Source organism: Adiantum capillus-veneris, chromosome 2, assembly GCF_014529385.1.
Source record: "Adiantum capillus-veneris isolate H3 chromosome 2, ASM1452938v2, whole genome shotgun sequence".
In the NCBI taxonomy this organism is placed as follows: Eukaryota; Viridiplantae; Streptophyta; class Polypodiopsida; order Polypodiales; family Pteridaceae; genus Adiantum; species Adiantum capillus-veneris.
Genome location: NC_140932.1, coordinates 48,158,457 through 48,177,286, shown reverse-complemented (window position 1 = coordinate 48,177,286; position 18,830 = coordinate 48,158,457). Strand labels below are relative to the sequence as shown.

Below are 18,830 nucleotides of genomic sequence, written 5' to 3'. Positions count from 1 at the left end.
AGCCATTGGATACGCGAGCTTGCTCACTCCTGGTGGGGCTACGCATTGTATGCCGGAGACAGGTGCCCGCAGCGGGTTGATAGTGTATTGCACCCTCAAGGGGTTGTGGTTGGTTGTATCCTCCACCTGGCCTCAGCTAAGCCCGAGTGTCAAGCCATTTTTGAGGATTCAACTGGTCTCTCGAGTGGGACTCGAGCCCACACTTTTGTACACCAGTGGAAGGGTGAGCCGTGGTGCTCCGAACCCCATTGTACTCTTTTTTGGTAGAGCGGTGTTGGCTCCCGAGTTGAGGTGAGTTACCCCTCTCTCGTAGACTATTTACCACTTTGTTACTGGTTGCATAGGCCGCGAGTAAGTGAGCCCGATACATCTCTTGAACAACAAAACATGGAAGCAATCTAACCTGCACAGGACCCGACACAGGACACGGAAGCCGTCAATGTCTCACCTGTTTGCAAGTCGCGTGCAAAGGCAACCTTCATGCTCACAAACAAGCGGATGGTGCAGATGGAGAGGGAAATGAAGGAGTGGAAAACAGAGATGGAAGGATGGTGGAAGGAGAAGGCCAACCTCCTTCAGATAGTCTTCAATGAAGGCGCACAATGGAAGAAGGAGAAAGAGAGCCTTAACACAGAAATACAGACACTCAAAGAAGAAGTCTCAGCCCTCAAACAAGAGAACCCAAACGCCGAGATACGGACACTCAAAAAAGAAGTCTCTGCCCTTAAACAAGAGCTTGCGGATAGAGTAAGCAGTGGACTAGAGGAAGGCGAATTTCAACCCTCGGTAATAGATGAAATCAAGGAAATCAAGTAACAGGTAGGATGATCACACAGGAAGAGAAACTGAGTGTGGCAAAGACATCTTCATGGGCGGAGATAATAACAAGGACACAGAAAAAGGCGAACGAGGCCGAAAAACGGATTCAGATCGCCAAGAAAGGGAAAGGTCAAGAAACCCCTTGTACACCGACGCTTATCAACATGACCCTCAAAGAGGAACAAAGAAGGCGGATGCGAGCACTACATGTGAGAGTGACTGGTCTCAAGGACATAAACAATGTGGAGAAAGAGGTCACAAGCCTTACATCCATGATGGGGATGGAGAAGCCTTTGCACACAAAGGCATGGAGGGTAGTAAGACAAGTGACGGCACGGGAGAGTCTTCAAAGGGGAGAGCTCTCATACTACGCTTCCCCTCGTTGGAAGAGAAGAAGGAATTCTCGAGGAAGAGACCTACTCTCAAAAAGACAGGTATTTTCCTCGGGGATGACCTGACTCTCTCACAGCTCGCACATATGAGAGAGGTAATGCCAAAGATTATAGCGGCAAGGGAGAAGGGAAAGATAGCCTTTTACAGAGATGGACGGGTGGTGATTTTAGAGGGGCACACTCCATGACGGTGCAAGAGCTATGGGACCACACTGAAGATGGCTACCTGGAATAGTAATGGGTCTATGAGGTTGGACGTGGGTGCATTTGAGGACAATTTCAAAGACAAGGATATTGTATTCTTCTCAGAGACTCATCAAGCCCTTGGACAAGTAATGCCACCTGTGATGGGATACAGATGGGAGACAGCTCACAAGACAAATGCGAGATCTGAGCATGGGAGTAGAGGTTCAGGAGGAGTAGCAATGCTATTCAGAGAGGAACTACAACCATTACTGCATATTGTACGAAGAGATGATCATGCTAGATATATGTGGGTGAGACCGAGAGCTGACACAGGTCGATTCCTATATATTGCCATATGTTACTTTCCTCCCAGTACATCCGTGTATGCTGCATCCAGAGGGCAGTCGCCTTTCTCTATTCTAGATGATGACATATGGGAGTTTTCTAGGCATGGTGATATCATTCTCCTAGGGGACTTCAATGCAAGAACGGACAACTCGCAGACAGTCTTCTACGACACTTCAGATGAGATGCTTAGAGAGCTGAATGTGGGTGAGTTGGGACTTGACAGATGCTCAGATGACAGATGCTCAGACGGAGTATGGGAGATACCTCATGGAAATGACGACTACACATGGATTAGCCACACTTAATGGCTTACAGCGATTTCCCGAAGCAGTCGGTTTCACATGCTTTCCACACAGACATGGGGCCAGTACAGTGGATTATGTTATGACACGACCGAGCTTTGTCCCCTGCATTCAGGATTTCACGGTGGGAGCCACACCAGTGGGCAGTAGATCGTGCTCTCTTGACACTGTCCGTTAAATTTCAGTATAGTACAACCCAGACATCAGGAGGCAAGTCATACACCAACTATACATTTACACCAGAGACTGATTTCGTTTATACAGAGGAGATCTAGGACCGTCTATTGGAAGGCACGGCTGGCACAAATGGTACAGGCCTCTCAGTGGAGGAGTGCACCACTCTACTGACTGAGACACTACATGGGGCTGCATCAATGGCATACCCACACACTCAGCCAATTGCCCCAGAATAGTTGGTATGATGAGGAGTGCAGAGAGATGAGAGCCTAGCTTCAGAGGAATCTTCTTTTAGGAGTCATCACTTACAAACAGTCTCGGATTGCTTTCCGACGCCTTGTGCGACAGAAGAAGCGAGCTTACCTGGCTCAGATAGAGCGAGACTTATATCAGATGTTCTTGAGTAGGGACTCAGGAGAGGCATGGCGACTCTTCCATGAGCACTCCCCTCCACCAGTGATTACTTCACCTGATGTGTGGGGCCAATATGCGACATCATTATATACGGTTCCTGGACAGGAACCCCTTCAAGACCCTACCAAGCCTTGCCCAGCTACGAGCACTTTCTTTACACCTGAGATGGTACAAAGGGCCATCGACAGGATGAGGACCGGGAAAGCATATGATCATGACGGTCTAGTAACGGAGCACTTTATACATGCCAGGGATATGTTGATGGAGGTTCTCGCAGTGTTGTTCAATCGTGCCATGTGTGAGGGATTACCTGAGACTTGGAGGTTGTCTAATATTGTGCCCATCTTCAAGGCTGGTGACTCTACAGAGCCTAGGAACTACCGCACTATTATGGTTGGACACACATTGGCACAGTTGTATGCATCTATTCTAGAGCAACACTTGAGTAATTGGGCAGAGGGCGAGGGTGTACGAGCAAAGGGTCAAGCCGGCTTCAAGAGGGGTTTCTCTGCCTTTGATCATATTCTGACACTCAGGGCCATCATTGAGGAGGGCAGAGCACATGGGAGACGGATCTATTGTAGCTTTGTGGATTTTCGCAAAGCATTTGACATGGTACCAAGAGCTCGATTGATGCACAGACTGCAGGAGATGGGGGTGCCCATAGAGGTGATTTGGGGGATTATGGCTTTGTACAGATCAGTGGTGGGACATGTACGCACTTCGAAAGGGGTATCTGATTTAGTTTACTCTACTATTGGAGTGAAACAAGGCTGCCCATTGTCTCCTACTCTATTTGGTATGTATGTTGATGAGGTGTCCGATTACATTGACAGAGAGGGTGACAGGGGTGCCCAGCTGGCAGGGACGTGGATCCCATTGTTGCTATATGCTGATGATATTGTGCTGATATCTGACTCACCAGAAGGTATGCAAAGACATTTGGATGCACTACGCAGTTTTGCAGAGGATAGTGGACTGTATGTAAACCTAGGTAAAACCAAGGTTATGGTATTTAACACCACACCGCAATGGGTCAGGAGATCAGTACCTACTTTCAAATATGGTCAGGAGATTGTGGAGTATACAGATGCATACACCTACCTGGGGGTAGTCTTTACTGGGCCGAGATTTTCTTTGAGAAGAGCAGCAGAGACTAGACTAACTAGAGCTGGTGCGGCTCTGGGAGGAATGGAGAGGATGTGTTCGCAGGTTCAGTTCCAGGAACCTAGGACAAAGTTATGGCTCTTTGATACTTTGGTTGCCTCTACTTTGTTATATAGGGTGCAGGTTTGGGCACCTTCTATAGGCCAGGATGGTTGGAGGCGTATGGAGAAGCCCCTGGTATCTATGATCTCTCGACTGATTAGAGCCAAGGTTTCCGTACCGCATGATATCATTCGACCGGAATTAGCTGCCCCCCTATGGAGATTGAGGCGCTTACCATATCAGTCTCCTTCGTACACAAATTGTGGGATACTACCAGAGACAGATATGCCAGGGTGGCTCTAGAATCCTCCCGACCATTAGCTCTTAATAGGGATACATCATGCTGGTATGCACAGATGGCATCATGGTTTCACCATGGACAGGTTGCCTCCTTTTCAATACTCTCTACAGGCACCCTTGAGGTCTCTAACACAGGTAGAGATTAATAGACTCATTCGTCAGGATCTGATCCAGCTGGACACGAGGAGGACATGGATAGAGCCGTTACAGGAGTTGGGCACGAAGATGGCTTACTATAGAGAGCATCTTCTCCACCTCACGGGGGATGGGTTTGTGATCGACCTAGCTATATGGACACGCATCTTTCGCATGGTTTGCGTTGTGCCATTGGCCAAATACGCACGTCCTCACATCAGCTCGAGATTGAGACTGGCAGATTCAGAGGGACACCAGCAGATAGCAAGATATGCCGCTTATGCCATCTAGAACCAAAGACAGAAGTACATTACATATGTCATTGCACAGTGTACTATGAGATACGAGGCCGTTTTCATTGTCTATTCAGAGAAGGTTTTGGGCCTCTATCTAGGGTCATGAGTTATGAGGATCAAAGATGTCTTGGGCTAATATCTACTTGAGTTACACAGGCATAGAGAAACTTTACTGAGGAGAGCTGAAGAAAGACATCCCCAAAGACAGATCACAGATTTCTTTACACTAGATATTGTACACCCAGAAGAACAGACAGAGGAGCAGCCAACAGTGGAGAGGTCTACCCGCACTACTGGCATTCTCATAGACCGAGCATTGGAGCTAGGGAGATCTAGACGACCCCGATGGAGAAGAGGAGCTACACAGTTTCGAAGATGGCTACAGCAAATGATTCAAGCCATACTCTTTCGTCGTCCAGAGTGCAGATGAAGATGGATCTCTACTCCCCTCCCATATTGTCTTCACATTGTATTGCTTAGTTTAGGGTCCCGCAGTATTTATATTTTGTTATCCTAGTTTAATTTATTTTGTTAATCTGACTTTGTATTAAATACACCGCATTGTAACTTTCTGGTCTCATAGGTCACTTTGGCCTTTTGAAGACGTTAATATAACATTTCATTTCATTTCATTTCTCTCCGCGCCCCTGCTGCTCTTCTACTCGCGCGCCACCCATCCTGCTGCTGGTTCGCGCTCCCCCCCCCCTGCTGCTCTTCTGCTCGCGCGCCACCCACCTGCTGTCTCACCCTCTCAGCCCAACGTGGAGGACTATCAGCCCAGCGTTGACACGCCTTCACATTCAGCACCCAGCGTTTTTTACACGCCATCCAGCAGCAGCTGCAAGCGTTGGCATTTTTGGAGCAAAGCAGGCCAGAGAGGAAGCGGCTAGCCTTCAGCAGACGAGAGCATCAGTCTCACCTCTCCATCGCCTGTCTCTCCTCGCCAGCATTTTCAGCCAAATCAGCCAATGTTTTGCTAAGTCATTGGGTAGATTAGAAAGGATGTGTTCACACGTTCAATTTTAGGAGCCTCGGACAAAGCTCTGGCTCTTTGACACTTTGGTGGCCTCTGCATTGCTTTATGGAGCTGAGATTTAGGGACCTTCACTGGATTATCACAAGAGGACAGGCAGCTGTGATGGATGGGGGGACATGGAGAAGCCTCTGGTCTCTATGATCTCGCGGCTCATTAGAGCCAAGGCTTCAGTACCACGTGCTATTGTACGAGTAGAGCTAGCTGCCCCCCCACTAGTAGTTGAGGCGCTCACCAGATCTGCCTCCTTCATACACCACATGTGGGAACTTCCCGGAGACAGATATGCACGCCTTGCACTTGAGTCCTCTCGACAGTTAGCCATGCAGGGAGATACAGCATGCTGGTATGGGGAGATGACATCATGGTTTCAGGCGCATGGGTTAAGCATAGACAGATTGCCTCCCTTCCAGTACTCACCGGATGCGCCCTCTCTGACTCTTACACAGTCCGAGATCACCATGCTCATTCGCCAGGACTTGACTCAGCTAGACACCAAGAGGACATGGATACAGCCAGCACAGGAGTTGGGCACGAGGATGGCTTTCTACAGAGAACATCTCCTCCAGCTTACAGAGGATGGTTTTGTGACAAGGCCCAGATACATGGACACCCACTTGTCTCATGGGATACGATGTGCTATTGGCCAGATACGCACATCTTCACACCAGCTGCGGATCGAGACTAGGAGATACAACGGAGTACTAGCAGAGGCCAGGACATGCCCCCTGTGTGACATCGAGCCTGAGACAGAGTTGCACTACACATGCCACCGCCCCGTCTACTACGAGATATGAGGCCGCTTCCATTGCTTGTTCAAAGAGGGCTTTGGACCATTCTCTAGAGTCATGCGGTACAAGGATCACAGATGCCTAGGTTTGTTTTTGCTCGAGCTGCACAGACACAAAGAGAGCCTAACGAGAGGAGAGACTAGACAGATCACAAACTTCTTTAGAGCTGCCACTGGACACCCGGAGGAGTTACTACCACAACAGAGCTCGTCGCCTTACACCAGAGACACACTAATCGACCGAGAGACTGAGCTGGGTAGGTCCAGACGCCCACGACTGCGGAGGACTACACAGCATCGACGGAGGCTGCATCAGAGGATTCAGACCACTTTGGCTCGCCATGCGCGACGCCCGGTCAGACTACTGACCATGGAGGAGATTGATGAGATCCGCCAGCGAGACCGATGCTGGATCTCCTGTGATCTAGCTATCCCAACTAGTTGTTTAGCTGCTTAGTTCACACCTAGCAGTTTAGGATTCCATAGTATTTTCTTTTGTCATTTTGTCATTCTGTCATCTTGTTACTCTGACTTTGTATCAGATCCACCACATTGTAACTTTTTGGTCTCATAGGTCACTTTGGCCTTTTGAAGACGTTAATATAACATTTCATTTCATCTCTCTCTCTCTCTCTCTCTCTCTCTCTCTCTCTCTCTCTCTCTCTCTCTCTCTCTCTCTCTCTCTCTCTCTCTCTCTCTCTCTCTCTCTCTCTCTCTCTGTGTGTGTGTGAGTGTGTGTGTGTGTGTGTGTGTGTGTGTGTGTGTGTGTGTGGGCAATGTTTGGAGCGTGCAAGTGGAGAGATTCAAGACATGGCGGCCTGGAAGCAACAAAGGGCAGGTGGCAACTGAAACCCAGCCCGTGGGGCGGTAGGCTTTGGCTTTCACCCGAAATTCTTTACTTTAGACACACACACACACACACAGGGAGAGAGTACTTTGCAAAAGGAACCTACGACGGGAATTAACACTTAAGCACACACACGCTCGGAAGCTAGAATGCTCCGAGCAAACGCCGACAAACTATAGGCCCAAAAATTGGCGCCCCTTCGGTATTTCTTTATATATTAACTGAGGGAATAAAACCTATGAATTCCTACGAGCTGTCCCCCGCATAATCCAAGCTGAAATCCACCTGTTCTTGCCCGATTTCGGTAGCATAACTGTACTAGGACGCTTCACAGACCGTATCCCCACGCAATAGATGACTTTCCCGACGCATACAGACACTTCGCAAAACCTGGCAAGAATCTGCAGCACGCTGAATTCTCTGTTTTCTGCCCCAAAAATGCGCCAGATCACCTCTACAGCCGTCCCCTCGCGTCACCGAACCTCTTGGGGGTATTAGGGACCGTTTAGGGCCGAAACCCTAAACCTGCAAAAATACACAGCAGGCTGTAATTCCTTTTTTTGGGCTCCATTTCTTGAGCCGGTCGCATCCGTAGCGAGTCCTAGAGCTCCCACACCTGTAGGGATACTTGCCCTTTGAATCAGACGAGATTTCTCACGTGAAACCTCTCCGAATTCACCTGTACCTGCGGGGGATTAGCAACTAGCTAATCCAATACCTGTGCAAAAGGCTCTTGCCTCGGCAATCGCGCATGAACCCACACAATTGTACATTAGTCAAATGAAGACCCCTCTTGTGGAGCATCACATAACTGCACGTAGGAGAGAGAGAGAGAGAGAGAGAGAGAGAGAGAGAGAGAGAGAGAGAGAGAGCAATGTGTAGTGTGCAGGTCATCACTCCTATCACCACGCTGTACATAGAGTGGAAAGGAAGCACTGCATAGCTCTCAACCTGTGGCAAGAAACTACAAAATGAGCCTCCTAGCTATAACTTCAACGCTACCTCTTCATCCCTGAGAAAAGTGCATTAAAATGCGCCACTTGGCACGATTACAAGCATTTTCTCCTTTCGGGGTTGCCACCTAAAAATCTCTCGACTGGTAGTAGACTTTGCGGCAGAGTTCTAAAATGTTCCCCTTGTCATTCCGAAGTGCCCAAAATAGCAGTTCCCTAATTTTTAGGAGGAACTTCTGTTGGGCGCCCATGGTCTTCTGACCATCTATCCTCGTTGGGACCGCATCCAAAAGTGCAATGTGACCCAACTGTCAGATACTTTCTGTTGGTAATCCCACCTCGACTTTATGCCTTTATTGAGTTCACTTCCTAGTATCCACCAACTTGCTAAGTGCGACGGTGGGACCTACATGATCTTGCCGTCTGCGGGTGAAACTACCGTTCACATTGGCCATACAATGTCCGACCATTTGCAACTTCAAAAAGAGGGTCTCAAAAATAAAACAAAAATCATTGGAAAGAAACCAACAACTAAGGTTAGCAATTGCCACGTCCTCGTGACATAGTTAACAGTTGCCACGTCCTCGTGACATACCCCCCTCTTGAAATCGCAAATGTCCTTGGTTGCATACCATAAATACACGCCACTGATGATCTTGTGTTGTTAGCACTCTTTTATCATCACATGTATCCGCAAGAAAGGTCGTAACCAGAGTAACAAGGAACGGGCGGAACGGACCCCTCCCGTTCCCGGAACACATTCCCGGCCAACTTGGGTCCCCGAAACGGAAACGGCAACGGAACAGCGTTCCGTTCCTGGGTGTAACCGGAACGGCTGGGCGGAACGGGCAGGGAACGGACGAACCGGAACGGGAACGCGTGAGCGGAATGGAACGGGAACGGCAGATTTCAAATTTTGAAAAAAATGACCGTTTTTTTAAAAAAATAGGGGGCGTTTAGGGACTGTTTTTGAACGTTTGAGGGAGGGGTAGACTCTAACTCCTATATAATGCCTCAAGGGCAAGGTTGAGAGCTCATAGCCTCATCCTTCCCTCAAGGCTCAAGCTCTCTACGTCGGCTCTAGCCTCTTCCAAGTTCCTCAAGCCTCAAGGCTCAACCTTCAAGGCTTCAAGCTCTCTCTCCTTCTCCCTTGGGCCTCAAGGCTTTAAGCCTCAAGGCTCAAGTGAAAGCTCACTCTCCATCTCTCCCTTTTCCTCTCTCTCTCTCACAGCTCGCCATCTCTCCATAATACATATCTCCCTCATCTCTCTCTCCCTATCACTCCATCTCTCCCTCTCCCTCTCCCTATCTCTCCCGAGTCCCTCTCCCTTTCTCTCTCAAGCTCCCTCCCTCTCTCGAGTCTCACATGGCGCAAGCTTCCGCATCAAGTGAACGTGTGCCCTTGGGTGCGAAGAAGAAGGAGGAAGTATCATGGTGGGACGAAGTGCATTCCCGAGTGTTGGGAAAGTCCGGTGGTGCCCGTGCATGGAAGTGCAAACTATGCGGCTTCGAGAGGCAATCCGGCACAACCAAAGTCCGCGCTCACCTCCTTAAGCTAGAGGGACAACAAGTGGCAATATGCAAGGAGGTCAACGAGCATTTGTTGAAGGTCTTTCAAGCCAAGGATGCCGCCATCAAAGCCAACAAGGAAGAGAAGGATGCGGCCAAGCCGAAGCGCCCCGCAATCGACCCCAACGATTTGCTCTTTCCCTCTTCTACACCTTCTTTATCCATCGGTGGTAATAGTAATGCGGCGACGGCGGAGACGGGGGCGACATCATTTCGATCGCCATTCTCAACCCCTAATACTACGCCGGTCTCCACTCCCAAGCCGCACCAACGCACTCTACATGCCACTTGGGATCCGAAAAGGAAGGAGGATGTGGATGCAAGTGTTGCACGCTTCTTCTATCATGACCACATTCCCTTCATAAAGGCTCGGTAAGACATTCCTCCATTTTTGGATTTAGATATATTGACAAGTTTATTAATTTAACTTTGAATCCTAATACCTATGTGTTACCTCTTATGTGTAGGTCGGAGTACTTCAAGACTATGTGCACAAGGATAGCCACCCTCTTCCGAGGCCCTCCGCACTACTCTACTCGATAGAGAGAAGGCCGTTGTGGAGACGGCAACCCTTAACATGAAGAGGCAATGGACCAAGTATGGAGTGACCCTCATTGCGGATGGATGGAGCGACACCAGGAGGAGATCCATTCATGGCATTGTTGCCTATTCCAAAGGGAAAATGTATTTTGCCCACTCCCATGATGCTACAGAAACAGGAAAATCAGCCGATATCCTTGCAGGAGAGTGGGCCTCCCCCATAGAGACCATTGGGTCCGAACTTGTGATAGGGCTAGTCACTGATGGGGAGGCATCGAACAGGGCAGCCGGGGCTATTTTAGAAGGCACATACCCCCACATCACAATGTCCTTTTGTATGGCGCATTGCCTTAACAACCTCCTGAAGGATTTCGGCAAACTACCTTGGATAGAGCCTCTCTTTGCCTCTACAGCCAAAGTGGTTTCTTTTGTCAACAACCACAACGTCCTTCGAGCAGAGTTCTTGAAGCGGTCGGGGGAGAAAGTTCTTCTCAAGTATTGTGAGACCCGCTTTGCCTACAACTTTCTTATGGTAGGCCGATTTGTGGAGTGTCAGAGTGCAGTGCGGCAACTCTTCATCAGTACAGAGTTTGCGCTGAGACTTCCCATGCACGTACAGCAGCAGGGATCATTTGTACAGAGAAGGTAGAGGATCCAGAGTTCTGGGAGTCTCTCAAGACTCTTGACAAAATGGTAAAACCAGTGATTCACTTGCTTAGAGTGATAGATGGTATGCAACCTTGTGTTGGCAAGGTTTATGAAGCAATGGATCGCATCGTGGAGGCGCTTGGAGATCTTGAGAAGGACCCAGATAGGCTTGAAGAAAACAAAGACCTATGCAGCAGCAGGTGGAACTCCTATAGTTCACCTCTTCATGGTGCAGCTTTTGTGTTGGATCCAGAGTTCCAAGGTGCAGGACAGGAGCATGATTCAGAGGTAAATACACATTGGAACACTATTTTGAAGAGGCTTCACCCTGATAGAGACATGCAACGCAAAATCAAGGATCAGCTTGCATTTTACAGGGATATGCGAGGATCATTTGGGACTGCCGATGCCCAAATTGATCGCACCAAGATTTCCTCGGTCTTGTGGTGGCAAGAAAATGGTTCAGATGGTCCCGATCTTCAGCGACTTGCTATCCGCATTCTCAGCCAAGCGGTTAGCTCCTCTTGCTTGGAGCAATTGTGGAGTGTTTACAGCCACATTGCATCTAGAAAGAGGAACCGACTTGGAGTGGAGAAAGCAAATGACCTTGTTTTTGTCAGTGCAAACTTACGAATGCTTTGCAAGTCAGCATCTAAAGTGACAGACCCTTTTCTACAGTGGGAGATGGAGGCAGAGGCAGAGGTGCTTGGAGAGGCGGCAGCATCTACACATGAGGATGAGCCTATGCAGGAGGATTGGGATGATATTCATGAGATCCAGGACACCACTACAGATTGGGAGGCAGGAGGCTCTTCTCAAGCATGACTCATGAGTCATGACTGATTGCTCCTTATATCTTTTTGTAGCGCCTTGGCTGGCCTTGTAAGCCATCGTCATGATCTATCTAGTATCATTGTTTTGCTCCAAGCTTTTGTGTGGAGTCTGGACTCTTTTAATTTTAAGTTAAGTTAATGTCCTTTCTATGAAGAATCAAGATGCTTCTCTGTCATGTGAATGGTGGATTCGTGTCATGAGTCATGACCGCACCTTAAGACTTAAGCATCATTGCAAAGCATGCCTAAATAGGATTCTACTTAGTAATGAGTGTGTGTGGCTCTCTACTAACATATAGGTTGAATCCACCCTAATTTAAGCATAATTCGAGTTTACCGTTCCGGCCCCCGTTCCCGTTCCGCTTTTTCGGGGGGGCCCCGTTCCGGAAACGTTCCGGAGGCCCCCGTTCCCGTTCCCCATTCCCGTTCCGGGTAACTTTGGTCGTAACACATAGATACAAATGACTTAATGAGACCTTCATACTTTTGTCATTTCCATCTATTACACTGAATTCATATGTACATTTGATATGCTAGCTCTATCATTACCCCTCCTTTGCACACGTTGGGTTGGGGCATAGATTGGTTGTAACCCAAAGGCTTCAAGGTAAAGCTGCAATACATTTGGTGACTCTGATAGTTCATGCTCTTCCATCCATTTTGCATCTATAGGCGGATAGTTCTTGAACTTCACTAAATAGCGTCTTGCAACCTGTCCTTAAACTTTTCTGTCTTTATGTGCCAAAACTTGCTCATGTACCAGGATCTCATCAAGTTCCTCAACTTCTGGCAGATCCTCATCTGACATATCTTCTGGCACATCACCCACGAAGGGTCTTAGAAGACTCACGTGAAACGCGTTATGAATCTTCCACGCATCAGGCAATTTCAGCCTCTAAGCCACATCGTTGATCTTGTCAAGCACTTGAAAAGGCCCATAGTAACGCATATTGAGCTTAGGAAACAACCGTTCCTTGCCCTTCGTCTTCTATAACCTTGCCTTTTCGAACCTTAAATTCACCAGGTGATAACAGCAATTCACGACGGTGACAATCAACAGCCTTTTTCTACTTTGCATGAGTCTTCTCCAAGGCAACTTTAATTTTCATATACATTTCATCCATGTTCTCAACATATCGATCTACCTCAAAGATCTTCTCCTTTATATGCAAAATGGGAAGAACCTTTGTGCCGTCTTCAACAATCTCAAAAGGTGGCTTGCCAGTCGATGAATGCACCTTATTGTTGTACGCATACTCAAGCATAGACAAATATTGTTCCCACTTGCCCTTATTATCTGACACATAGCATTTCAGCAGATCTAAGACGGTAGAATTAGCCTCTTCTGACTGTCCATCAGTTTGTGGATGAAAAGAAGACGAGAACTTGAGCGTAGTGCCCATGTTCTCAAACAATCCTCTCCAGAACAAATTGGTCATGCGAGGACCACGATCACTGACAATCGATTGTGGCATACCATGGTACTTAAACACATTGTACATGAACAAGCGTGCCATCTGATCAGATTTTATCCTGCAAATAATGGTCCATATACCATCATTTCCTATTGGCGTTCTTGGAAGATCAAAGATAAAGTCCATAGCAATGCTTTCCCATGGCTTATCCAGAATCGGCAGTGGTTGTAACAGCCTTGGTGCCTTTTGCCTGTCAAACTTTACTTTTTGGCAAATTACGCATGCTCGCACAAAGGCATCCACATCTCTCCTCAAGGTAGGCCAATAGAAGAATGCTCTACCGCTTTAACTGTCGCATCAATACCACGATGCCCCGCATACGGTGGGACGTGACTCTCTTCCATGACCTTATGTCGCAATGGCCTAGTGACACAAAGTCTGCTATGCATCATCATAAAACCATCTCTGAGGTGGCCGGCCGCCGTGTCAGTCGTAGTTTTGAGCTTTCTCGATCTGTCCGTCAGGGATGTCCTTTAGTAGCATATCTGTATCTGTTTGTGGGAGAGACTATGTCCGACTTTTTTCGTGCTCAGAGTCATGCATTTCGTGGCTTGACAATGCCAATACCTACAGCTCCGGACCTTATCCATCAGGAGTTTGCTGATGACACTATGCTAATGTTGCACTATTTGCTAGCTACTCTGGATGCCATGCGGGAGGCCCTAGAGGTTTTTTGCATTGCCAGTGATGCACGCATTAACTGGCATAAATCCTATGGGTTACTGGTTGGCAGTGATGACATACCTACTTGGGGAGTAGCTGATGGTTTCACATGGCTGCAGCCGGGTCAGACATGCAGATATCTGGGCTTTCAGGTAGGATTTGATGTTTCCTCACAGCAATAGTTTGCACCCGTACTACAGTCTATTCGCAGGAAGCTATGCCATTGGTCTTCACGTCATCTGCCGGTGGCTGGCCGTGCATTGGTCGCCAACCAAGTCATTTTGGCTACAGTATGGTATACGGCCTCTTGTTGGATGCTACATTCTGGTGTGATAGCTCAGCTCCGCCGACTAGTGCGGAACTTTTTATGGAGTGGCACAGATGGGACTACTGATACTCGTGCTCGAGTTCGCTGGTCCACGATTATTCGTCCTAGGTCAGAGGGAGGCCTTGGCATTATTGATCCAGAGTTACAGAGCCGTGCCCTTCGTACCAAGCTTATTGTTCGGGGTCTTTTTCCCGGCCAAGAACCTTGGAAGATGCTTCTTCAGGCCGCTCTTTGCACAGTGACTCCACGCCTCGGCACTAGAGATGGTCATACTTGGCATACAGGGTATCGTTTTCTCTTTACGGATGCCCCCTTGTCCACCACCACCCTCTCACCCTTCATTCGATCGCTCCTTCAGATTTGGGTTTCCATGCGACGCGCTATCATATGCTCACCTCCCTCATGTCGTGAGGAGATTGAGCGCCAGCCTCTCATTTGGAATGCTGCAGTTCTTGATTCTTCGGTTAATCCACCCCGTCAGCTTGGAGAGAGGACTCACATTGATTGGGCTGCTTGGAACACTGGCCCTGCTACCTCTATGCGGTTATTTCATGAGACACGTATGTTGGATGCAGATTTTGTGGGAGAACATTATGACATTGGTCGCGGGGTGACAGACAGACTGCTTGAGATTGATTCCGCCGTCCCTTCACAGTGGGATGCAGTCATACGAGGCACGGTTCAGATGCCTCCCCATTGTGGCTAGGAAGGCCTCTTTGCTCAGAGCACTCTCTTATTGGTTCGTTTAGACACCATGCTGTTCACAGTTGATACTGACTACTCTCAGGGGATTCATGCTAGATTGACATATGATGCCACCTCTCCGCATGTTGTCTCCCCCGGCGCTCGATGGGAGGCCATACGAGTAGTTGGCTCCCGCGAGAAGCGTCGTTGTGTTGACCCCCGTTTCGCGTCCGCTGATGCTGCACTTTGGAGGCTTTGGGTGTGGGAGGGTCATGCCCTATCTCAGCTTTATTGGGACCCAGGAGAGTGGCATTGGCCTCACTCTGACCCCACCAGTGCACTTGTATCATTCTTTGAGTACACTGTCAGGATTGGAAGGTTAGCATTGATGAGACAACAACAAGAGCAGCCCACTCGTATGCGTTTCAGGTTACATTCAGGTCTCTCCCATGCCTATCTACAGCAGTTTTGGTCTGCCATCTGGGATTTATATGCGGCTCGTCGTATTTCTTTTTTCATGTGGATGATTGCACATGCAGGACTTCCAGTTGGGACTTGGCTAGCTACTATGGGTCATTATCCGTTATGTACTCGCTGTCCTTTGCAACTACTTGAGTCACCTGCACACTGTCTTTGGTCATGCTCAACTTCCCATGTAGTGTGGCTTGCAGTTTGCTTTTTACTTAGCAGAGCGGGTGTTCAGCATGGATTTCTCACTTGGATATCTGTCTCATGGTTGATGCCGATGCCCGGCCCGCATCTTTTCTACGAGGGCTCAGACACAAATCCAGCCTTTATGCTTACCTCGACTGGTTATCGGCGAGGGCCTTTGGCTATGCTACCACAGATTGCTTGGCAAGGGGATTCCCACACACGTGATGAAGTTTTTTCAGTCATCACTAGTATTACACTATGGAATGTTTGGAGAGCTCGTTGTCTTCACATTCTAAGTGCGGCTCCACAGCTCCTTCAGGATACCCTCACTGCCATTTGGCTGGACATCATTCACACCCTGATATGGCAGTGGGATTCTTCCTCAGGTACATCTCGAGCAGCTGAGGCTCGCCGATTTGCCTTCCTTCGGCGTTGGGCCCGATCCCCACTCTTCTTCACACTTACAGGTGGCCAGATTACGTGGCATTATGCCCCTCCTCGGTGGTTTCTCCTCTACTCATCACACCGACCACCATGAGATTGTTCTAGTCGAGTTGTCACTATAGTGGCTCTCATCCTTACATTCAGCTTGTACACCCCACGTGATAGGCTATTTTATCATCCGTGGGGGATTATATTGTACTTAGTAATATACAGCCCCGACTTTTTCCCAAAAAAAAAAAAAAAAAAGAGCTCATGATGATGCCCCTCTTGCAAGTGTTCAAAGATCCTTGCAAAATCTTCATCAATAGCATATTGTTCCCTCATGTCATCTAACTCATGATGATAAGGAATTGACATGGCTGAAATTTGTGGCTTCCTTGATAACGCATCAGCCACAACATTCTTCTTGCCTTCCACATGCATAATCTAGTAGTGGAACATAGAAAGAATGTTTGCCCATGGCATATACTTTTCGAATAACTTTGACTGTGTCAAGACGTATCGCAAGGTCTGATGGTCTATTTGGACAACAAAATCAGCACCTAAGAGGTAGTGCTTCCGGCTAGAAGCGCATGAATCACAGCCAAGAGCTCTTTCTCATAGACTTGCATAGTCCTCTCAAGCCCTTGCAAAATTCAGCTTTCATAAGCTACTACCCATCCATCTTGCATTAGCACTACTCCGATGCTACTACGACACGCGAAATAGTGGACCACAAATGACTTCCTGATATCTAGCAACAATTACTAGATCCGAAGTCAACTTTTCCTTTAAGAGACTAAAAGCTGAAATCTCGTTTTGCGTCCATCTGAAAGTGACCTCTTTCTTTTGCAAAGCGTGAAGAGGTGATGCTAGACGCGTTTCTTTGCAGCACGTTCGCGAATTTGGCGAGTTCGATCCATCTATTATAGATCGAGTTGTTGCCAATTATAAGTCGTCGGACTCTGACGCTGGCCAACAGGCAGCAATCTTGCAACCCAATAGACGTGTTCACAGGCGCTTTGGTCAAGCAGCATATGTGAGGCCACAAAATGTAGCCTCTGACAGCTCGGGGGATGATCATGCAGACCACATTTCCAACGAGGCAATGTTTGAACCCGAAATTGATGAAATGGTCGAGACAATCATGGATTCAGAAAGGCTTGTCTATGATGATATGAAAAGTGAAGCCGATACGCCATTGTATAATGGAGCACGTGTGTCTAGATTGAAAGCGCTCTTGGTTCTTCTCAACATGCAGACAAAGTTTGGATGTTCCTGGTAAACCTTCTATAGTAGGAGAACCTTTTGACATCGTGCACAATCTTCAAGTCTGGCATGTATTAATAGCTTTGACCTTTGCGGCATCCATTCTGACACCATCCTTCGAGACTATGTGGCCAAAAAGTGGATCTCTTCCAGAAAGAATTCACTTTTCTTAGGATTGACAAGTAGCTTGTGACTGCGCTACTCTTCGAACACAATGGTCAAGTGACGCCTATGCTCCTCTTCATTCTTCGAATAGACTATCATGTCATCGAAGAACATCCCAAAAAACTGTTGATGCGAGCGGAAAATCCGGTCCATCATTCTGTTGAACGTGGCAAGAGCATTTGTTAGCCCAAACGGCATCACTAGAAACTCACAAAGACCAAATCTCGTTCTAAACGCAATCTTGTGCACATCCTCTGGCCTTATACGAATCTGATGGTACCCACTCTTAAGGTCTATTCTGCTGAAAATTGCAGCACCCTCCAAACGATCGAGAATATCATCAATTCTAGGAATAGGAAACCTATTCTTGATGGTATTCTTATTCAACGCATGGTAATCAATACACATGCGCCATGAGCCATCCTTTTTCTGCACTATGAGCACTCGGGAGCAAAAGAGTTCAGCCCCTTCTCTAATAACTCCTCAACCTAGCCCATAATCTATTTTTGTTGCGCCGCGCTAACCCTGTAGGGAGGTCTATTTGGTGGGCTACAACCTGGCACCAAATCTAACCGATGATCCTCAGGTTTCTCTGGCGGCAATTGCGACGATAATGAATCAAAAAAACAGTCACTAAACTTTTGCAGAAATGCTCACCTTTCTTTATCCAACACAAATAAATTTGACTAACAATTATCTGAGACATCACGTACAAAAATCAAGTACACGGAAAGATGATTCTTTATTACATAAGTGACAACGGAAGCAGATACAATAGGGACAGACTCTCCTTTGAGCTTTACATCCAAAACATGAGTTTTGCCCCTATGCTGAAGGGTGATCGTCTTGCCGAAGGCATCCAGCACTCCATGCACTCTGAACATCCAAGAAATTCCAAGTAGCGCATCACACCCTTCCAATGGCATGATATAGAACTCCTCTGGGTCTACATATGATAGAATATGCAAACGCAGCTTTCCAATAATGGGAGTAACACACTCTGAGTGGCCAGAATATGCCAACCCTGCATGTGCCGTGTACCCCATCTCTTCAGCTCTAATGCCCAGCTTCATAGCTAACTCGGGTGAGATAAAGTTTGCTTTGGCACCTGGATCAAAGAAGATGAGTGCCGTCTGATCTCTAACTTTACCCCATGCTCTGCATAACTCGCTGGCATCTGTACTAGGCCTATCACCCACCGTATCTGGCACCAAACCTGCCGTTTACACTTCTTGCCTTTCTGGTCTTCTTTATCATCTCAGTCAGCTGGTCTTTTCCTTTGAGGACAATTGGTAGCAAAGTGACCAGGCCGCTCGCATATAAAGCATTTATTTTCAGCCGTTAGGACCTCCTTTTCCTCGAGCGACTTGCGCACAAA

At 47.8% G+C, this 18,830-nt stretch overlaps 2 protein-coding genes across 3 annotated transcripts in view; one reads left to right on the top strand and one right to left on the bottom strand.

Moving 5' to 3' along the window:
* Positions 1-18,830, bottom strand: part of LOC147462723 (uncharacterized) — a 60,955-nt gene that overhangs the window by 15,613 nt on the left and 26,512 nt on the right. The window lies entirely within an intron of this gene.
* LOC147462724 (uncharacterized) lies at positions 11,043-11,977 on the top strand. Its single transcript, XM_086527137.1, has one exon. The coding sequence runs from the start codon at positions 11,043-11,045 to the stop codon at positions 11,781-11,783; it is 741 nt and encodes a 246-aa protein (XP_086383263.1). The 3' UTR covers positions 11,784-11,977.